We start from the raw sequence: 22,554 nt of genomic DNA on the forward strand, positions 1-22,554 counted from the left end.
GTGGGTGGTGGTGTCTTTAAGGGTAAGCTTTTTTAAATGCTGTAACGTCATTGGTTGAAGTTGTGGGGATTTATCTTTTCATTGACTCTCTGAACCCTTTCAGTTTTGTATAGTTAAGTTAAACAGGAATTTAATAACTTTTAAAAAACATTTATTTTGCCATTAAAATTCGATTCATTGTATTTAACTCTATTGTCGTGTTAAATCAGACTTTAATACTTTTTTAGCATAATCATAAATATTGATTATGTTGTAATTAAAAGAGGCTATATGCAGATTATCGCCACAAACAAACTCTGTATTAATGTGGGGATTGTGGAGTTCTGATATCAAAGTACTGCAGGCGGTAGATGGATCATTGGAGCCGGTAAGATTGCCCTGAAATCATACAACAGTTTAATAAATAAATGAATATGGTAATAGAAAAGTTTGTTTTTGCAAGAACACAGTCAGATTTTCTATAGAAAAATTATTTTCTGTGTGAACACATCAAGATTTTCTATAGAAAATTTTGTCTCTGTGTGAACACAGCCTGTTTTATATAGAAAATTTTGTCTCCGTGTGAACACGGCCTGAGTTTCTATAGAAAATTTTGTCTCTGTGTGAACACAGCACTATTTTCTATAGATAATTTTGTTTCTGTGTGAACACAGCCTGATTTTCTATAAAAAATTTTGTCTCCATGTGAACACAGCTCGATTTTCTATAGAAAATTTTGTCTCTGTGTGAACACAGCTTGATTTTCTATAGAATATTGTGTCTCTGTGTGAACACAGCCTGAGTTTCTATAGAAAATTTTGTCTCTGTGTGAACAAAGCCTGAAACACGGCCTGATTTTGTTTCCGTGTGAACACAGCCTGATTTTCTATAGAAAATTTTGCATCTGTGGGAACACAGCACAAGATTTTCTATAGAAAATTTGGTCTCTCTGTGAACACAGCCTGATTTTCTATAGAACATTTTGTCTCTGTGTGAACACAGTCTGATTTTCTATAGAAAATTTTGTCGCTGTGAGAACACAGCAAGATTTTCTATAGAAAGTTTTGTCTCCATGTGAACACAGCTAGATTTTCTATAGAAAATTTTGTCTCTGTGTGAACACAGCAAGATTTTCTATAGAAAATTTTGTCTCTGTGTGAACACAGCAAGATTTTCTATAGAAAATTTTGCCTCTGTGTGAACACAGCAAGATTTTCTATAGAAAATTTTGTCTCTGTGTGAACACAGCAAGATTTTCTATAGAAAATTTTGTCTCTGTGTGAACACAGCAAGATTTTCTATAGAAAATTGTCACTCTGTGTGAACACAGCAAGATTTTCTATAGAAAATTGTCACTCTGTGTGAACACAGCAAGATTTTCTATAGAAAATTTTGTCTGTGTGAACACAGCATGATTTTCTATAGAAAATTTTGTTTCTGTGTGAACACAGCATGATTTTCTATAGAAAATTTTGTTTCTGTGTGAACACAGCATGATTTTCTATAGAAAATTTTGTTTCTGTGTGAACACAGCAAGATTTTCTATAGAAAATCTGTGGGAACAGAGCTAGATTTTCTATAGAAAATTGTCGCTCTGTGGGAACACAGCAAGATTTTCTATAGAAAATTTTGTCTCTGTGTGAACACAGCATGATTTTCTATAGAAAATTTTGTCTCTGTGTGAACACAGCCTGATTTTCTATATAAAATTTGTTGTGTTCTAGACAAAATCTTACTATTTTCATGTTTTTGTACTTACCAACCAAAACTCATTACCCGGTAAGGCATTACCATCCCAAGCATATGAAACCACCAGCAACATATCTTTAAATTCCTCTGGCTTTAAAATAAATATAAAATAATAATTAAGAAACATTTTCTCCAGCATTTTTTAAATTTTTCTCACCAATTTATCATGCGGATTCCTTTTCGATATAAACGTTTTAATACCTCCCTTGGGATGGTACTTGGAGGCCATAAACCCCTCATTCTTTAACTCCCCGCATTCCTTGAGATTAAAATATGAAAAATGCACCACACCAATATTCTTTAGTAGAGGCAGTAAATACCTTAAACGTTCATAGAAACATTCCATAAAGATTTGCTCCTGTTGAACGGCTGCACGCCAGACACCCAAACCAAAACCCACCACATGCAGATAAGCCTGGTTTGGCAAGGCTCTAGAGTTAGCCTCTAAAAGCAGCATGTCAAAGGAAATGGCATAGCGTTTCTTCATCATGACATTATCGAATATAACCAAACAGTTGAGAGTGTCACCAAATCGTAAATTATCTTTGTGGACTTGGTCATACAAATGATCCGGCTCTTCATAGAATCTATTCCATAAACGGCGATAGTCTTGTAGTTTTTCTAGGTTGGTCGGTTTCTTAAAAGGATTAAGGTTGTGTAAAAAGCCTGGATTTTGTTTAGGTTTATCTAAAGATCCACCATAGCCATTCTCCAAGGTATTTTGATTTCTGGTTATGGTTATATCTTGAAACTCCATAACTTCTTTGCGCTCAAATCGAGCCCCTATCATACCTACAACTAAGCCCTGCTGCTCAATTTTACTTGAATCCAGTTCTCGTAAACCCTTGTTATAGCGATTGCCATCATTGATGAATTCGGTTTTGGATGATACCGACAGCAGGGCAGATATCTGGAAAATAAAGGAATGTTTATAATTTTCAAATATGTATATGCTGCATGTTTTACCTTAATCTCATCATAACTTAAAACATTTGTTAATGTTAGAGGTTCACGTTCCTCCTTGCAGCCCACTTTTAGGTATTGGCGTCCAAAACCCGTTTCTCCTGTTAGCAGCAGATAATCATCTTCGGTACCCACAAAACTAACACATCTTTTGGTTAACAAACGTTGCACAAATTCACATATTGACATGTTTTTATAGAGTTTTCTTTCGCAAGAAGAGCCTGGAAGGAAAATAGTTGGATTAGAAAATCTTAAGTACCAAAATTGCAACAATTTCACTTAAATGCTCTTTTTGCTTCATTTCCTTAACTTCCAGATGACAAAAACTATTTAAAGTTTAAGGAAATTTTAGAAACTTCTCAGAAAAATTTTGTCTCCGTGTGGACACAGCTTGATTTTCTATAGAAAATTTTGTCTCCGTGTGGACACAGCTAGATTTTCTATAGAAAATTTTGTCTCTGTGTGAACACAGCTACAATTTTCTATAGACAATGTTGTCTCTGTGTGAACACAGCTACAATTTTCTATAGAAAATTTTTTCTCTGTGTGAACACAGCTACAATTTTCTATAGAAAATTTTGTCTCTCTGTGTGAACACAGCTACAATTTTCTATAGAAAATTTTGTCTCCGTGTGGACACAGCTACAATTTTCTATAGAAAATTTTGTCTCTGTGTGAACACAGCTAGATTTTCTATAGAAAACTATTTAAAGTTTAAGGAAATTCTAGAAACTTCTCAGAAAAATCTTAAATGTAACGGTAAATAGAGACTGAACTTTGATTACAAAGACAGTAGCTTAAACATCTAATATTTCAGAAAGGTATTCAATTTAAACTTTAATTAGAGCACAATTACAGCAGTTTTGACATCTTAAGTTATGTCAAATAAGTCGCGCATTGTCAGCTTTAAAAACTCTAGATGATCATTGCGAAAATAGAACATTCGGGTGGTTCTGGAAATTACTAGAAGATGGCGCTGGTGCGTTTAAATACTGGTAGCACGAGCAACCACTGTTGAGTTTATTGTGAATCTTAGTTGAGTCTACATCATGTGGATAAATAATTTAAGTGTGTTTTATTCCGTTTGTAATTAAAATTTAGCTTTAAACTTAGGTCTTTATATAGTAAAAGTTTAGCTTTAATCGTGGGTCTTTATTAAAGTTTAGCTTTAATCCTTGTTCATTATATAGTTGAAGTTTAGCTTTAATCCTTGGTCTTTATATAGTTGAAGTTTAGCTTTAATCCTTGGTCTTTATATAGTTAAAGTTTAGCTTTAATCGTTTGTCTTTAAATAGTTAAAGTTTAGCTTTAATCGTAGGTCTTTATATAGTTGAATTTTAGCTTTAATCGTAGGTCTTTTTATGGATGAAGTTTAACTTTAATCCTAGATCTTTATATAGTTGAAGTTTAGCTTTAATTGTAGGTCTTTATATAGTTAAAGTTTAACTAGAATCGTTTAAAGTTTAACATTTGAACTTTTCTCATCTGGCATCATGGAAAATAAAAGCTTTTTCACCACAAAGCTGCCACTTTAACCAACACAGCAAAATGTTTTTTCATTATAACTTACCATATCGCAATTTATGCTCCAAAAAATCAATAATTAAATACAGAACTTTTTCATGTATCAGCGGATAGGCTGACTCAATTTGTTCTCTTATCACATCATGACGTTCTACAGGTTGTGATTCAACTCTACAGCTATCAATAGGAAACTAAAAACAAAATACATAACCAAATTCATTTAAATTCTTTTAAACAAAGTTTTTGTACTCACCTCTATGGGAAAATTTTTAGATTTTTGTTGAAATTTATCTAAATCTGTATTTTTAACAGGAACTTTACTTTTTAAATATTTTTTTAAATGTTTTTCAGCAGTTTTTGTTAAAGTTTTATGGTCGTTTAATTCGGGCCATATTTTCTCAAATTCTTTGCCGAATTTCGACATTTTCAGCAACAAATTTAATGGAACACTAAATGGAGGTGTATTTTATAAGGAAATTTGTTTTTTATTTTTGGTTTTTGTGGTGGGGTAAAGTTTTTGTTTTGCAAATTTGTGGTGTCTGTTGGTTTTCCCATCTTATATTTACATATGTATGTGAAACAAATATTTGCTTTATATTAATTGTGTATACAATATGTATGAGTATGAATAAACTTGTTTATCTTAAATTGTTTATATTTATTTTTAATTGATATTAATTCTTATTTGGTTAAATCAACAATTTTGCCAAATTCATGATTTTTCAATTTTTCTTTTTGAAAAATCAGACATTTTAAGTTTTTAACTAGTTTTTCAGTAAAGGCAGCTGAAATTAATTAAAAATACCAAAAAGTACTTTCTTCAAAAAAGTACCTTTTCTACTACTTTTTTAAAAAAAGTGGTAAAAATACAGAAATTTAAGTTTTAAGCTTGATTTTCAGTGTGTGTTAAAATTGAAGAAATTAGATTTGAACTAGATTTTCAGTGTAGGCAGCTGAAATTAAGTCAAAAAGTACTTTTTACCGTTTCTACTACTTTTTTAAAAAAGTGAAAAAAATTGTAAAAATTTAAGTTTTTAACTAGATTTTAAGTGTAGGCAGCTGAAATTTAGTTAAAATTGCCAAAAAGAACTTTTTTGTATAAAGTACCTTTTCTGCTACTTTTTTAAAAAGTGGTAAAATTGCAGAAACTTAAGTTTTTAGCTTGATTTTCAATGTAATCAGCTGAAATTAAGTAAAAATACCAAAAAGTACTTTTTAGTATAAAGTACATTTTCTACTACTTTTTTTTAAAAGTAAAAAATGACAGAAATTTAATTTTTTATCTAGATTTTCAGTGTAAGCAGCTAAAATTAAGTAAAAATACCAAAATGTACTTTTTTGTATAAAGTACCTTTTCTACTACTTTTATAAAAATAGCGCTAAAATTGCAGAAATTTAAGTTTTTAACTAGATTTTTAGTGTAGGCTACTAAAATTAAGTAAAAATACCAAAAAGTACTTTTTTGTATAAAATACCTTTTCTACTACTTTTTTAAAAATGTGGTAAATTGCAGAAATTTAATTTTTTATCTATATTTTCAGTGTAGGCAGCAGAAATTTAGTTAAAATTGCCAAAAAGTACTTTTTTGTATAAAGTACCGTTTCTACTACTTTTTTAAAAAAGTAGAAAAATTGCAGAAATTTAAGTTTTTAACTAGATTTTCAATGTAGGCAGCTGAAATTTAGTGAAAATGCCAAAAAGTACTTTTTTGTAAAAAGAACCTTTTCTGCTACTTTTTTAAAAAAAAAGTGGTAAAATTGAAGAAATTTAAGTTTTTAACTAGATTTTCAGTGTAGGCAGCTGAAATTTAGTGAGAATACCAAAAAGTACTTTTTAGTATAATGTATATTTTCTACTACTTTTTTTTAAAGTGGAAAAATTGTAGAAATTGAAGTTTTTAACTAGATTTTCAGTGTACGCAGCTGAAATTAAGTAAAAATACCAAAAAGTACTTTTTTGTATAAAGTACCTTTTCTACTACTTTTTTAAAAAAGTGCTAAAATTGCAGAAATTTTAGTTATTAACTAGATTTCCAGTGTAGGCAGATGAAATTCAGTTAAAATTGCCAAAAAGTACTTTTTTGTATAAAGTACCGTTTCTACTACTTTTTTAAAAAAATGGTAAAATTGCAGAAATTTAAGTTTTTAATTAGATTTTCAGTGTAGCTGCTGAAATTTACTGAAAATTAAAGAAGTGGGAAAATTGTAGAAACTGAAGTTTTGAACTAGATTTTCAGTGTAGGCAGCTTAAATTAAGTAAAAATACCAAAAAGTACTTTTTAGTTTAACGTACTTTTTCTACTACTTATTTAAAAAAAGGGGTAAAATTGCAGAAATTTAAGTTTTTAACTAGATTTTCAATGTAGACATCTAAAATTAAGTAAAAATAACAATAAGTACTTTTTTGTATAAAGTACCTTTTCTACTACTTTTTTTAAAAAAGTGGGAAAATTGCAGAAATTTAAGTTTTGAAATAAATTTTCAGTGTAGGCAGCTTAAATTAAGTAAATATACCAAAAAGTACTTTTTTGTATAAAGTACCTTTTCTACTACTTTTTTAAAAAAGTGGTAAAATTGCAGAAATTTAAGTTTTTAACTAGATTTTCAATGTATGCAGCTGAAATTTAGTGAAAATACCAAAAAGTACTTTTTTGTATAAAGTACCTTTTCTACTACTTTTTTAAAAAAGTGGTTAAATGGCAGAAATTTAAGTTTTTAACTAAATTTTCAGTGTAGGCAGCAGAAATTTAGTTAAAATGACAAAAAGTACTTTTTTGTATAAAGTACCTTTTCTACTACTTTTTTAAAAAAGTAGAAAAATCGCAGAAATTTATGTTTTAAAATATACTTTCAGTGTAGGCAACTAAAATTTAGTTAAAATGCCAAAAATTACTGTTTTATAAAGTACCTTTTCTACTACTTTTTTAAAAAAATAGTAAAATTGCCGAAATTTAAGGTAATGTATTACAATACCAAAAAGTACCTTATAAAAGTTCAATATATTTTACTTTATTTATCATTCAGCATTACAACATTAAATTCTTTAAACTTATTAGGATACAACAATTTCGTTTAAGATTTTAGCAGCATAATCTTTTATATGAATTAAACCATATTTTGGCGAAGCTATATGTAAATTTTTGCCATTAACATAGTGGGTATTGATATGAGGATTAAAAAGTTCGGTTATTAAGGTACTGCAAGCGGCAGAGGGATCATTTGAGGAGACCAAAGAACCCTAAAAAAACAAATTTTTTAAGTTAAAAATACAACATTTTTTTAAATCTACACTTACCATCCAAAACTCATTACCCGGTAAGGCATTACCATCCCAAGCAAATGATACCACCGGCAGCATATTGTCATAGGGTGGATGCTTTTAAATAGAAAATTATATAAATTTAAAAATTCTTCTTTGTTTTGCTTTATAATTACCAATTTCTCATTGGGATTCCTATTTGATATTAGGATTTTTATGCCATTTTGAGGATGTTTATCTGATAGCAATATGGCATCATTTTTTAAATCTCCATATTCATTTAGTTTAAACCAAGAAAAATGCACCACTGCTATGTTATTAAGTTGAGTTATTAAATATTTCAAACGCTGCTGGAAACCTGCCATAAAGATTTTTTCTTGTTGTGAAGCAGCCAGCCAAACACCCAAACCTATGCCCACCACATGTATATAGGCTAACTTTTGAGCTTTTAAAGCTCTTTCATTGGCCTCCAAAAGTAACACATCAAAAGGCAAGGCAAAACGTTTTTTCATTAACAAATTATCGAATATAGCTTCACGTTTAAAGCTTTCGCCAAAACGTTTATTATCCATGAAGACTTTTTTGTATAAATGATCTTGTTCCTCATAGAATTTATTCCATAAATGTCTATAGTCTTGTAGTTTTTCCATTTCAATAGATTTTGTATGCGGAAATAAATACTGCCATAGTGTAGTGGGACTTTTAAATGTTTTATGCCAGCCATAACCATTTTCGGGGATATTTTGATGTTTACTTATTACAATATCCTCATATTCCATTTTCTGGGGACGGCCAAAGCGGGCCCCTATTAAGCCCACAACCACGCCATGTGGTTCGATTTTATTCAAATCTTTTTCTAGTTTGCCAGTATTGTGTCGGCGACCATCATTAATGAATTCGCTGTGCGAGGATATGGACAAGAAAGCAGAAATCTTTAAGAAACTTTTTTTATTAAATTGTTTTTTTTTTCTTCAAATTTATTGTGTTTTTTACCTTGGTTTCATCATAGCTTAAAACATTGTTGAGAGTTAGGGGTTCCTGTTCTTCATCGGTGCCAATATTTAGATATTTTTCCCCATGACCAGTTTCTCCGGTGATTAGTAAGTAACTGTCATGAAATCCCACAAAACTGACACAACGTTTGACAAGTAAACGTTGTACAAATTCAGTTAGTGTCATGTTAGCATAAAGTTGTTTTTCTTGGCAGGAGCCTAAAAGAGAAAAAAACCCCCTAAATTAAAAAATATATGGCCACACTCAACTAAGCTGCCATTAAAGCTTTTTCTTGACAAGGCTGCCATTTAATTAATTTTGTCTAGAGCAAAGAACCGGCCACACTCTACTAAGCAGCCATTAATTAAAGCTTTTTCTTAACAAGGCTGCCATATTCCTAAAAAAAAGCTGCCATCAAACTCACCATACTTCAATTTATGCTCCAAAAAGTCCATAATCAAATACAATACTTTCTCATGCATCAGCGGATAAGCTGACTCAATTTGTTGCTGTATTATGGCAAAACATTCTTTAGGTTGTGATTTTACGCGACAGCTATCAATGGGAAACTAAATACAAATATTTCACAATAAATTACTATATTTAAATAACTGTTTCACTTACTTTTATGGGAAACTCATTGGACTTTTGTATAAATTCTTGTATATCTACTTGTTGAGCTTTAGGTTTTTCTATAACCAAACATTTTTGCAAGAGATCTTGAGCAAAATTTGTTAAATTTTTCACAAATTCACTGGAAGGCCAATTGTTATCAAATTCATGACCAAATTCAGACATGTTCCAAAGTGATGAACGTTTTACACAAGACTGATTTGTTTTGAAACAAGTTACTTAAATTTAGCTTGTGCATTCATTGCAACTATAACAAGTTATTTGGATGTTTTATTAGGGAAACGTGTTAAGGGAAATTTTCACATTTAGTGGCTTCACAAGGTATGCTATCATGTCATATTGTCATAATTTTTAAACATTTATTAAACATTCAACATATATAATATTAAATCATTTTTTAACTTATCTGAATTATACATTTTCGTTTAAGATTTTTTCGGCATAATCTTTTATATGTACTAAACCATATTTGGGAGAAGCTATATGTAAATTTATGCCATTAACATATTGGGTATTAATGTGAGGATTAAAAAGTTCGGTTATTAAAGTACTGCAAGCAGCAGAGGGATCATTAGAGGAGTTTAAAGAACCCTATAAAACAAATTTTTAAGTTAAAAATACAATTTTATTTTAATCTACACTCACCATCCAAAACTCATTACCCGGTAAGGCATTACCATCCCAAGCAAATGATACCACCGGCAGCATATTATCATAGGGTGGATGCTTTTAAATAGAAAATTATATAAATTTAAAAATTCTATTTGGTTTTGCTTTATAATTACCAATTTCTCATTAGGATTCCTATTCGATATCAATATTTTAATGCCATTTCGGGGATGAGCTTCTGATTTCAATATGCAATCATTTTTCATCTCTCCCCATCCATTTAATTTAAACCAAGAAAAATGCACCACTGCTATGTTATTAAGTTGAGTTATTAAATATTTCAAACGCTGCTGGAAACATTCCATAAAGATTTTTTCTTGTTGTGGCGCAGCCAGCCAAACACCCAAACCTATGCCCACCACATGTATATAGGCTAACTTTTGAGCTTTTAAAGCTCTCTCATTGGCCTCCAAAAGCAATAAATCAAAGCAGATGGCAAAACGTTTTTTCATCACTAAATTATTAAAAATAGCCTCATATTGAAAGCATTTACCAAAACTTTTATGATCTATAGAGACTTCTTCATATAAATGATCTGGTTGCTCATAGAATTTATTCCATACATGTCTATAGTCCCATGATTTTTCCATATTATAGGATTTCGTAAACGGCCTTAAACCATAACCATTTTCTTGGGTATTTTGTTGTTTGGTTATGAAAATATCCTCATATTCCATGCGTTCTTCGCGGGCAAAGCGGGCTCCTATAAGACCCACCACTATGCCCTCCCTTTCAATTTTGCTTAAATCCTGTTCGGGTCTACCAGCATTGTAGCGATTGCCATCGTTAATGAATTCCGAGCATGAGGTAATTGATAAAAGTGCTGAAATCTTGTTTTTTTCTTCATTATTAAATATATTTCCTTAGTTATTATTAATTAAATTTGCTTTAATTTTCTTACCTTCACTTCATCATAACTTAAAACATTGTTTAAGGTAAGAGGCTGCTGTTCCTGTTCGGTGCCTACTTTTAAATAGTCATCTCCTTCACCAGTTTCCCCGCTAATTAAAATATATTCATCAATTTCATCTACAAACATGACACATCGTTTGCTTAATAAACGTTGTATGAAATCGGTTAGGCTCATAAGAGCATACAGTTGTTTTTCCTTAGAGGAGCCTGGAAAAAAACAGAAATTTTTATATTCATATCGTTTTCAATACAAAAAAAATGTAAATTTAAAGTTAAATTAAAATGAAATGTTTGTTTTTAATATTCAACGTTATTTGTTTTAAATTACAACATTGCATTAAAACGCTAACTGTTTGAACATATGGCCACTCTTTAAAATAGAGGTGTATTAAAAACTCACCACTTTAAAAGCTCTTTGTTTATAAGTAGCTGCCATATTGTTAATGAAATGAGTCGTACAAACTTACCATACTTCAATTTATGCTCCAAAAAATCTATAATCAAATACAATACTTTTTCGTGTATCACTGGATAAGCTGATTCAATTTGCTGCTGTATATTGGGTAAACGTTCTAATGTTTGTGATTTTATGCGACAGCTATTAATGGGGAACTGTAAATGTAATATTAAATACTTTTCTGTGATTGTAAGACCTTGTTTGCTTACCTCTATGGGAAATTCATTAGATTTTTGTAAAAATTCTATTACGTTTGTTTGATTTGGTTTAGGTTTTTCTACACTTGAACATTTTTGTAAAAGTTCTTGGCCAAAACTTGTCAAATCTTTAGGGAAATTAGTTAAAGGCCAATCCTTTTCAAATTCTCTGCCAAATAAAGACATTTTTTGTTTTAACTTAATGTTTTAACAAGTCATTAAGACAATAATGTTGGTTGATTTTCGGTTTTGTTAGTTTAACAAGTGCACTAAGTTATTTTTGGTTGTTTAGCCTTTGAAATATATCTGCCAAATGCTGGAGTAATATTGAGATTTAAATTGTTCCTTTGTTTGCAAAAATGTATAATATGTTAACATATGTATATAATATAATATAAACAACAATATGTATAGATACAAATACAATAACAATCCATATGCAGGATTTTATTTGTTTGTTTATCTTATCAGCCAGCCGGCCCCCGCTTACAGTGCTGCCAGTGTATTTTTTTATATTAAATTGTTAGAATTTTGTGTAAGCTTTAATCGTAGGTATTCATATACTGTCTTTAATGCTTTAATTGCAGGTATTTATATAGTTAGATTCACAGATTACGTAGGACTTTAGATAATCTTTTATATGATTTAACTAGCATATTACCCGCTACTTCGTTAGAATATATTTTGATATTAAAATAAAAGTATACCAATGTACAATTAAACAAGTAAGAGTGCTATATTCGGCTGTGCCGAATCTTATAATACCCTTCACCAAATTATACTTCAAAATTTTAAATATTTTTAGGTAAACAAAATTTTATTTTTTTCCCAGTTGTTTTTTTAAATTTTTTGGAAAAAAATTTTTTTCGATTGTTATTTTAAATTTTATATTTTTTTTTTTAAATTTTTAAATTTAAAAAATTTTTTTTTTGTTTTTTCAATTTTTTTTTTGTAAAAAAAAAATTCGGGTTAAAAATTTTTTTTCCCAAGTTTGACCCATTGTAGGTCCACCTTACTATGGTTTTATATACGTCGTTGCAAATGTCTTTGAAATATCTAACATTAGATATCCATATTGTCTATATTAATGTCTTAGTAATCCAGATATAGGTCAAAAATCGAGGTTGTCTTGGTTTTTTCCTCATATCTCAGCCATTTGTGGACCGATTTTGCTGATTTTAAATAGCAAAATTCTCGAAAGCATGTCTGACAGAATTATTGAAGATTTGGATCCCGAAGATATCTGGGGTCTTCAGAAAATTGATTTCAACAGACAGACAGACGGACAGATAGACAGACGGACATGGCTTAATCGACTCCGCTATCTATAAGGATCCTGAATATATATACTTTATAGGGTCGGAAATGAAAAATGTAGAAATTACAAACGGAATGACAAACTTATATATACCCTTCTCACGAGGGTGAAGGGTATACAAATGTGTTATTTATGTAGCATGAAACATCTTAACATAGTAAATAACATAATTTTCAAAATATTTAATCATTCTATCCTATCTGATTTCTATTTAGTTTAATTTTTCCAGGTTCATTATTATAGAAAATCCAAAAAAGTACCATTAGAATAAAGAAAAAGCATCAGGAGTATCCCCTTGAATTTTAACTCACTTAGGACCATATACGCTTAATTTCATAATTCTAGGTCCATTATTAAAGAATATTCAAAAAGTACCATTAGAAGAACAAAAAAGTCCCTATAGTTCAGTTCTCATATTTTGGTACCTAAATATTTCCCCCTATTTCTAACACTAACTTCACTCAGATACATATCAGCTAACTTTAATGTCGATAAGTGAAATAATTTTAAATGTTAAAAAAGTACCATTAGGAGAAAAGTACCAATTGCGCTTTTCCTCCATGACCATCCCTCAAGTTTGAAATTTTAAATTATTCCATTTTTGCAAAAATTGTTTATGCTACAGACTTGTCTCAAACGATGTGTTAATGTGCCCAAGAATAGATATGTTTTAAAAAAAGTACCAAACTGTTTACCCGGATTTGGCCTAAAATACACCTTGGCACTCGAGTTCCAAATAACAACCTGTTAGTTAATTTTGCTATGATTCCACCAATGTTAAAACAAATTGTATTAATAATTTGCAAACAAATGTTATTTTCCCGATTTTATCCCCTTGTTGGTACCTTTTTTATCCCCATTTCAGTGGAAATTTTTTTTTGAAATAAATTTCTGTATCGTTGTGGCAGCTCAAAATAAAATATTCGTATGTCTATGTGAATTTATAAAAACAAACATATTTTATGAAAAAAGTACCAAAAATAAACACAATTTTTATCCCTTAAATGTTGGAATTTCCAAAAAGTACCAAATTTATATTTTTTTATTTTTCGATAGGTAAAGAATGCGAAATGTGTGTTATCTATGTCTATTCGTTTAAAAGTTACATAGGATGCCAGAAAAGTACCCTTTTTTGTACCCAAAAAGGTTCGAATTTCGAAAAAGTACCAGACACCTGTCAGCTTATTTTTTAAATGGAGTAACATGCAATTTTAAGTTTTTTTTGTATCTTTATTAGTTTTGCAGATACAAGGTTACCGAATTTACCATTTTTTACCCCCTAAACGTTCGAATTTCCAAAAATCCCTTCTTATCGGATCGTTTTGGGGTCTTCAGTCGTTTGGGCTGTGCGATGATGAAACAGTCAGTCAGTTATTCAGTTAGCAACGTTACCATAGAATAAACACATAGAACGGAAGGAGAGAGTAATATATATTGAAAAAGTACTCTCTTTTCACACATACAGGTGATACAATAACAAAATACATGCAATACATTCTCATGAATTAGGTTTTTGACAACAGACTTAGGTTTTTGGCTCTCAGTTACCTATCTAGTTATTGCCTATGAACGTTACTCTTTTATGTATATATTGTTACGTTTTAACCTTTTTAAAACGTTGATTTATTTCCTTTAAATAAACCGGATACTTTTAATTGCAAATAAAAGCCGTTTAGTAGTTTGAAAATTGTACAACAACAGAATTTAATAGTCACTCGAATGTTTTTTTTATACACGTTTATAAATTCGCAGAAATACAGACACACTTTATAATGTACACGAATTCACTTTAAAATACAGCACACTTTAAGGCACTCAGTTGATGTTTATTCAAATACCGTCTCAGATAAACTCAACCTCTGCCACTATTTATAACACTGCCATCTGCACTCTAGATTGCTGTTTAACTGTCTAGAGCTTTCTAATACATACGCCATCTGTGGTGTACTTTCTGCAATGTTCTTTAACTGAATATTCGAATTTGAATATACGGTCGCAGCAAACAGCGTTGCCATACTTACGATCAATGGTCAACTGAAAGCTTTTTTATTCAATGTTAATAACTCCCTGTCTATACCTAATAAATTTTTATCATGATAAACGTCAAAATCGTTGTCAAGTTAAAAAATTATCAGGTATAGTCTTCATTTATTAGTATTATTGCTTCGTTATGACAAAATTGTTAGTGCTTTTGCTCAGACAACTTTGTCTTGACAACAAACGTCATTAATTGTTATGATAAATATTTGTCAAGTATAGACAGGGAGTGATGCCCACAGACATAGGGTAACATAGAGACGAGACGTAATTGTCAAAAACCTAAGTCTGTTGTCAAAAACCTATCTCTGGCAACAACAAAATACATGTTAGTTAATGTATTTTGTTTTTGTATCAGACATATGATTTGTTGTATTTTTGTTTGACAAATCTCGTCTTTATGTATAATTCTCTATGCCCACAGATATGTTACAGTTTGCTATTACAGCACTGCTATTTGAAAGCTACTTTTAAATCAGCCGTTTAAATCGTTATATTTGTATTCAAGTAAAATTTCGTAACAATATTTTTTATAAGCTTCAATCGTAGAACTTTAGCTAGTATTTTATAAGCTTTAATCGTAGGTCTTTAGGTAGTCTTTTAGAAGCAACAATCGTAGGACTTTTAGAAGCTTTAATCTTAAGACTTTAGACAGTCATGACAGATATGAATTACAAATATCAGCATCATTGATTTCCACATTAACCGATGTGCCAATTGTTTTGACAAGATTGTTTGGTAGGAGATTTACATTTGGTATGTTTTTAATCTCTATGTTTTTGTTTAAGAGTTGTTGTTGCCCATGTCTTGTTGACATCGTTTAGTGACAGTTATTTGAAACGTTTGCCAGCATCATCATTACAATCATAATCTCTCCAGCAGTTCTGTATGAGAATTATATCAATACAATTTGTATAAAACCATTCTATACGAATTACTCACAAAATGTTCACTCTAGATTACTTAGAGACACTAAAATGACAATTATCTTCACGCTAAATTACCTGGGATGTATAAAGTAACCAATTGTCTTATCTCTGCACTACAAAGAGCACATATGTGCCAAATGACCCAAAATATATAGAAATTGGAGTCAGCCAAGTGATAGGACATTTTTTAGTATCCATCGTAGGTCTTTTGATAGTCTTTTATAAGCTTCAATGGTAGGTCTTCTTCGGATAGTCTTGTATAGGCTTCCACGGTAGGTCTTTAGATGGTCTTTTAAATGCTTTGAACTTTAGTCAGTTGGTCTTGATATAAAAATAATTTCTTAAACATGTTATATTCCCTATAATTTTCTTTCTTTAACATTTATTTAAGATTTTTTCGGCATAATCTTTTATATGTACTAAACCATATTTTGGAGAAGCTATATGTAAATTTTTGCCATTAACATACTGCGTATTAATATGAGGATTAAAAAGTTCGGTTATTAAAGTACTGCAAGCGGCAGAGGGATCATTTGAGGAGACCAAAGAACCCTAAAAAGAAATTATTTACAAAATTTTAATTAAAAAATAAAATTTTTTTTAATCTACACTCACCATCCAAAACTCATTACCTGGTAAGGCATTACCATCCCAAGCAAATGATACCACCGGCAGCATATTATCATAGGGTGCATGCTTTTAAATAGAAAATTATATAAATTTAAAAATTCTATTTGGTTTTGCTTTATAATTACCAATTTCTCATTGGGATTCCTTTTCGATATCAATATTTTTATGCCATTTCGGGGATGTGCTTCTGATTTCAATATGGAATCATTTTTCATCTCTCCCCATCCATTTAATTTAAACCAAGAAAAATGCACCACTCCTATATTATTCAGCTGGGGCAATAAATATTTCAAACGCTGCTGGAAACATTCCATAAAGATTTTCTCTTGATGGTCCGCAGCCAGCCAAACTCCCAAACCTATGCCCACCACATGTATATAGGCTAACTTTTGAGCTTTTAAAGCTCTTTCATTGGCCTCCAAAAGCAACAAATCAAAGCAGATGGCAAAACGTTTTTTCATCACTAAATTATTAAAAATAGCCTCAAATTCTTCGAAGCATTTTCCAAAATTTTTATGATCTATAGAGACTTCTTCATATAAATGATCTGGTTCCTCATAGAATTTATTCCATACATGTCTATAGTCCCTTGATTTTTCCATGTTATAGGATTTCTTAAACGGCCTTAAACCATAACCATTTTCTTGGGTATTTTGTTGTTTGGTTATGAAAATATCCTCATATTCCATGCGTTCTTCTCGGGCAAAGCGGGCTCCTATAAGACCCACCACTATGCCCTCCCTTTCAATTTTGCTTAAATCCTGTTCGGGTCTACCAGCATTGTCGCGATTGCCATCGTTAATGAATTCCGAGCGTGAGGTAATTGATAAAAGAGCTGAAATCTTGTTTTTTTTTATTATTTAAAATATTTTATTAGTTATTATTAATTAAAATTGCTTTATTTTTCTTACCTTCACTTCATCATAACTTAAAACATTGTTTAAGGTTAGAGGCTGCTGTTCCTGTTCGGTGCCTACTTTTAAATAGTCATCTCCTTCACCAGTTTCCCCGCTAATTAGAATATATTGATCTATTGCATCTGCAAACATGACACATCGTTTGCTTAATAAACGTTGTATGAAATCGGTTAGGCTCATAAGAGCATACAGTTGTTTTTCCTTAGAGGAGCCTGGAAAAAACAGAAATTTTTATATTCATATCGTTTTCAATACAAAGAAGCTTTAAAATATTTTTAAATATAAAGTTAAATTAAAATTACTTGTTTGTTTTTAATATTTACCGTTATGTCTCTTAAATTACAACATTGCATTAAAACGTTAACTGTTTGAACATATGGCCACTCTTTAAAAAAGAGGTGTATTAAAAACTCACCACTTTAAAAGCTCTTTGTTTATAAGTAGCTGCCATATTGTTAATGAAATGAGTCGTACAAACTTACCATACTTTAATTTATGCTCCAAAAAATCTATAATCAAATACAATACTTTTTCGTGTATCACTGGATAAGCTGATTCAATTTGCTGCTGTATATTGGGTAAACGTTCTAATGTTTGTGATTTTAGGCGACAACTATTAATGGGGAACTGTAAATGTAATATTTAATACTTTGCTGTGTTTGTAAGTCATTGTTTGCTTACCTCTATGGGAAATTCATTAGATTTTTGTAAAAATTCTATTACGTTTGTTTGATTTGGTTTAGGTTTTTCTACACTTAGACATTTTTGTAAAAGTTCTTGGCCAAAACTTGTCAAATCTTTAGAGAAATTAGTTAAAGGCCAGTCTGTTTCAAATTCTCTGCCAAATATAGACATTTTTTTAATTAATGTTTTAACAAGTTATTTAGACAATAACTTTGGTTGATTTTCTTTGTTCTAGTTTATCAAGTTCACCAAGTTATTTTTGCTTGCTTTGGCTTTGAAATAGATTTGCCAAATGCTGAAGTAATATTGAGATTTAAATGGTTCTTTTGTTTGCAAAAATTGTCTGTGACCATACGCAGTTTTTATTTGTTTATTTATCTTATCAGCCGGCCGGCTCTTGCCAGAGTGTTGCCAGTGTAATTTTTTTTATTAAATTCCTAGAATTGTGTATAAACTTTCATATAATCTCTTATATGCTTTAATTGTAGGTGTTTAGATAGCCTTTTATAAGCTTCAATCGTAGATCTTTATATAGTATTTTAGAAGCCTTAATTGCAGGTCTTTATTTAGTCCTTTATAAGCTTAAATCGTAAGCCGTTATATACAGCCCAATTATGAATAAAAATTCCGCGGGAGTTTTCTCCCTTTTCTCATTTTTCCTATTCAAATTCAATGGGAAAAAACTCCCGGGGAACAAACTCCCGCGGAAGTTTTTATTCATAATTGGGCTGATAGTCTTTTATAAGCTTTAATCGTAGGTATTTAGATAGTCTTTTATAAGCTTTAATCGTAGGTCTTTTGATAGTCTTTAAAAACTTAAATTGTAGGTATTTAGATAGTCTTTGATAAGCTTTAATCGTGGGTCTTTAGATAGTCTTTTATAAGCTTCAATCGTGGGTCTTTAGATAATCTTTTATAAGCTTCAATAGTAGTCTCTTGGTAGGTCTTTGGACAGTATTTTATAGACTTCAATTGTAGGTCTTTCCATATTCTTTTATATTTTTTGAACTCTAATCAATTGCTCTTGATATAAAAATAAGTACTTAAACATGTTATATTCCATATAATTCACTTTCTTTAACATTTAATAAACATTCAGTATTTATAACAACTTTACATTCTTTAAACTTATTTTGTTAACACATTTTCGTTTAAGATTTGCTCGGCATAATCTTTTATATGTATTAAACCATATTTGGGAGAAGCTATATGTAAATTTTTGCCATTTACATACTGGGTATTAATGTGAGGATTAAAGAGTTCCGATATTAAGGTACTGCAGGTGGCAGAGGGATCATTAGAAGAGGCCAAACAGTGCTAAAATTAAAAAATGATTATAAAAAAACTTGATGCTACTGAAATACTGAAATAATTTGTATCTTACCTTCCAAAATTCATTACCCGGTAAGGCATTACCATCCCAGGCATATGACACCACCGGCAGCATATTATCATAGGGAGGTAGCTAATGAAATTAAATTTTATTAAAGTATTTCCTATAAATTATTTATATTCTTACCAGTTTCTCATTAGGATTTCTTTTCGATATTAATATCTTAATCCCTCCCTTGGGATGTCCTTCGCATGAGAAAATCTCCTCATTTTTTAAATCACCCCATTGTGTTAAATGAAACCATGACAAATGCACCACTGCTATGTGTTTGAGTTGCGGCAATAAATATTTCAAACGTTGCTGAAAACTTTCCATAAAGATTTGTTCCTGCTGCTGGGCACCCAGCCACACCCCCAAACCAATGCCCACCACATGTATATAACCAAATTTGTTAGCTTTTAAAGCTCTTTCGTTGGCCTCCAACAGCAAAGTATCAAAGGAAATTGCATAACGTTTTTTCATTATTAAATTATCAAAAATTGTTTCACAATCTAAGCTTTCACCAAAACGTTTATTATCTATAGAGACTTTTTTATATAAATGATCTGGTTCTTCATAGAATTTATTCCATAAAAGTCTATAGTCTTGTAGTTTTTCAATCTCTTCAGTTATAGCTTTAGCTGGGAATAAATATTGCAGGACCCCTGTAACTAGATCATTCTTTGTTTGCGTGCCATAACCATTCTCCAATGTATTCTGTGTTTTGCTTATTTTTATATCCTCACATTCCATTCTGTCGAGCCGTGCAAAGCGGGCCCCTATTAAGCCCACTACCACACCCTGTTTCTCGATTTTATTGTAATCCTTTTCAACTTTACCACAATTATTACGGCGGCCATCATTAATAAATTCACTATGAGAAGTAACTGATAAAAGAGCTGAAATCTATAGCAGAAAATTAACATTTTATAAACTCTGTTTTTTAAGAATATTTTTACCTTGATCTCATCATAACTTAAAACATTGTCCAGAGTTAAGGGCTGCTCTTCCTCCTCGGTACCAACTTTAAGATATTTTTCTCCACATCCTGTTTCTCCTGTTATTAATATATAACTATCATAAAATCCCACGAAACTAACACATCTTTTAACTAGTAATCGCTGTACAAATTCACAGGGGCTCATGTTGTTATAAAGTTGTTTTTCTCGGGAGGAACCTAAAAGAAAATTTAGCTTAATAAATATTTTCTTAACACTTTAATAATATATTTCTTAACATTTCTTAATATATTTATTATAGCGTTAAAAAACGCCATAACACTGAATTAGCTTAAACATATGGCCACCCTACAAACTAGCGGCTTATTTCAAATTCACCACCTCAAAAGCTTTTTTCTAAATACACTGACACACAAACCTACCATACTTCAATTTATGCTGCAAAAAGTCTATAATCAAATACAACACCTTCTCATGTATCAAGGGATAGGCTGAGGCAATTTGTTGCTGTATTAAAGCATGACGTTCTACAGGTTGTGACTTTACACGACATGTCTGTATGGGGAACTATAAAAAAAATAATTTTTTTTTTTATATTTTTTCAAATTTATTTATCTCTTACCTCCAAAGGAAATTTATTAGATTTTTGTATAAATTCTTGTATATTTATTTGTTTAATGCTTGGTTTTTCCACTTCTAAACATTTTTGCAAGAGTTGATGGCCAATTGTTGTTAAATTTCTATCGAAATCATTTAAGGGCCAGTCCTTAGTAAACTCTTTACCAAATACCGACATGTTTCAAGATGAAGTTAAGCAGACTGATTGAATGTGTAGGTATCTGTCTATCTGTGTTGAAGAATTTATTGGGGTTGTTTGTGTTTTTTTTTTATCGAATGAGTCATTTGGTGTTTTCCCACAATAAATGTTTTGTTTAATTCCATATTATAAAGAAATGTTTGTTTTTTTTTATTGTCGATCACTGGAGTGCAGCCAGAGATTTGTTGATACCACAATTCCTAAAATGTTCGACAAAATTTCCTAATTATCCACAGAAATTTACGTCTTTATATAGTTTTTTAGAAGCTTCATTCGTAGGACTCTAAATAGTGTGTTTTAAGCTTCAATCATAGGTCTTTATATAGTCGTTTATTTGCCTTAATCTTTGCACTTTATAAAATCTTTTATAAGCTTCAATCATGAGTCTTTTAAAAGCCTCAATCGTAGGTCTTTATATAGTCTTTAAAAAGCTTCATTCTTAGGTCTTTATATAGTCTTTTAAAAGCTTCAATCGTAGGTCTTTATATAGTCATTCAAAAGCTTTCTTTTAAAGTCTTTTATAAGCTTCAATCCTAGGTTTATATAGTCTTTCAAAAGCTTCAATCGTAGGTCTTTAAATAGTATTTCAAAAGCTTCAATCATAGGTCTTTAAATAGTATTTCAAAAGCTTCAATCGTAGGTCTTTATAAAGTCTTTCAAAAGCTTTCTTTTAAAGTCTTATATAAACTTCAATCGTTGGCCTTTATATAGTCTTTCAAAAGCTTTTTTTCAAAGTCTTTCAAAAGGTCTTTTTCAAAGTCTTTCAAAAGCTTTCTTTCAAAGTTTTTCAAAAGCTTCAATCTTAGGTCTTTATATAGTCTTTCAAAAGCTTTCTTTCAAAGTCTTTTATAAGCTTCAATCCTACGTTTATATAGGCTTTCAAAAGCTTCAATCGTAGGTCTTTATATAGTCTTTCAAAAGCTTTCTTTCAAAGTCTTTTATAAGCTTCAATCCTACGTTTGTATAGGCTTTCAAAAGCTTCAATCGTAGGTATTTAATTGGTTTTTCAAAAGCTTCAATCGTAGGTCTTTAATTAGTTTTTCAAAAGCTTCAATCGTAGGTCTTTAAATAGTTTTTCAAAAGCTTCAATCGTAGGTCTTTATATAGTCATTCAAAAGCTTTCTTTCAAAGTCTTTTATAAGTTTCAATCCTAGGTTACATAGTCATTCAAAAGCTTCAATCCTAGGTCTTTATATAGTCTTTCAAAAGCTTTCTTTCAAAGCCTTTTATAAGCTTCAATCCTAGGTCTTTATATAGTCTTTCAAAAGCTTTCTTTCAAAGCCTTTTGTAAGCTTCAATCCTAGGTCTTTATATAGTCTTTCAATAGCTTTAATCGTACGTCTTTATATAGGCTTTCAAAAGCTTCAATCGTAGGTCTTTTGATAGTCTTTCAAAAGCTTTCTTTCAAAGTGTTCCATAAGCTTCAATTGTAGGTTTTCATAGAGTTTTTTACAGTCTTTCAAAAGGTTTATTTCAAAGTCTTTTATAAGCTTCAATCCAAGTTTTATATAGTCTTTCAAAAGCTTCAATCGTAGGTCTTTATATAGTCTTTCAAAG

The 22,554-nt window shown here is 30.5% G+C and overlaps 5 protein-coding genes across 5 annotated transcripts; all 5 read right to left on the reverse strand.

Annotated features, from left to right (window-relative positions):
* Nucleotides 1-129: 129 nt before the first annotated feature.
* On the reverse strand, nucleotides 130-4,641 carry LOC135957192 (uncharacterized). Its single transcript, XM_065507884.1, has 6 exons — nucleotides 4,469-4,641; nucleotides 4,262-4,406; nucleotides 2,695-2,912; nucleotides 1,886-2,638; nucleotides 1,739-1,819; nucleotides 130-378 (listed from the first exon to the last, which is right to left on the reverse strand). Exons 1-6 carry the CDS (start codon nucleotides 4,637-4,639, stop codon nucleotides 190-192), a joined length of 1,557 nt encoding a protein of 518 aa, XP_065363956.1. The 5' UTR covers nucleotides 4,640-4,641; the 3' UTR covers nucleotides 130-189.
* Nucleotides 4,642-7,198: 2,557 nt separating this feature from the next.
* LOC135957734 (uncharacterized) lies at nucleotides 7,199-9,264 on the reverse strand. Its single transcript, XM_065508527.1, has 6 exons — nucleotides 9,091-9,264; nucleotides 8,891-9,035; nucleotides 8,467-8,684; nucleotides 7,650-8,405; nucleotides 7,510-7,590; nucleotides 7,199-7,452 (listed from the first exon to the last, which is right to left on the reverse strand). The coding sequence occupies exons 1-6, from the start codon at nucleotides 9,262-9,264 to the stop codon at nucleotides 7,267-7,269; spliced, it is 1,560 nt and encodes a 519-aa protein (XP_065364599.1). The 3' UTR covers nucleotides 7,199-7,266.
* A 180-nt stretch (nucleotides 9,265-9,444) lies between these two features.
* LOC135957736 (uncharacterized) lies at nucleotides 9,445-11,535 on the reverse strand. The gene is made up of 6 exons (XM_065508529.1): nucleotides 11,347-11,535; nucleotides 11,148-11,292; nucleotides 10,670-10,887; nucleotides 9,885-10,598; nucleotides 9,745-9,825; nucleotides 9,445-9,690 (listed from the first exon to the last, which is right to left on the reverse strand). Exons 1-6 carry the CDS (start codon nucleotides 11,518-11,520, stop codon nucleotides 9,511-9,513), a joined length of 1,512 nt encoding a protein of 503 aa, XP_065364601.1. The 5' UTR covers nucleotides 11,521-11,535; the 3' UTR covers nucleotides 9,445-9,510.
* A 4,458-nt stretch (nucleotides 11,536-15,993) lies between these two features.
* On the reverse strand, nucleotides 15,994-18,020 carry LOC135958680 (uncharacterized). The gene is made up of 6 exons (XM_065509571.1): nucleotides 17,847-18,020; nucleotides 17,648-17,792; nucleotides 17,160-17,377; nucleotides 16,374-17,090; nucleotides 16,234-16,314; nucleotides 15,994-16,170 (listed from the first exon to the last, which is right to left on the reverse strand). Exons 1-6 carry the CDS (start codon nucleotides 18,018-18,020, stop codon nucleotides 15,994-15,996), a joined length of 1,512 nt encoding a protein of 503 aa, XP_065365643.1.
* An 872-nt stretch (nucleotides 18,021-18,892) lies between these two features.
* LOC135957291 (uncharacterized) lies at nucleotides 18,893-21,026 on the reverse strand. Its single transcript, XM_065508011.1, has 6 exons — nucleotides 20,803-21,026; nucleotides 20,603-20,747; nucleotides 20,181-20,398; nucleotides 19,369-20,127; nucleotides 19,234-19,314; nucleotides 18,893-19,166 (listed from the first exon to the last, which is right to left on the reverse strand). The coding sequence occupies exons 1-6, from the start codon at nucleotides 20,974-20,976 to the stop codon at nucleotides 18,978-18,980; spliced, it is 1,566 nt and encodes a 521-aa protein (XP_065364083.1). The 5' UTR covers nucleotides 20,977-21,026; the 3' UTR covers nucleotides 18,893-18,977.
* Nucleotides 21,027-22,554: the final 1,528 nt, after the last annotated feature.

Source organism: Calliphora vicina, chromosome 4, assembly GCF_958450345.1.
Source record: "Calliphora vicina chromosome 4, idCalVici1.1, whole genome shotgun sequence".
Lineage (NCBI taxonomy): Eukaryota > Metazoa > Arthropoda > Insecta > Diptera > Calliphoridae > Calliphora > Calliphora vicina.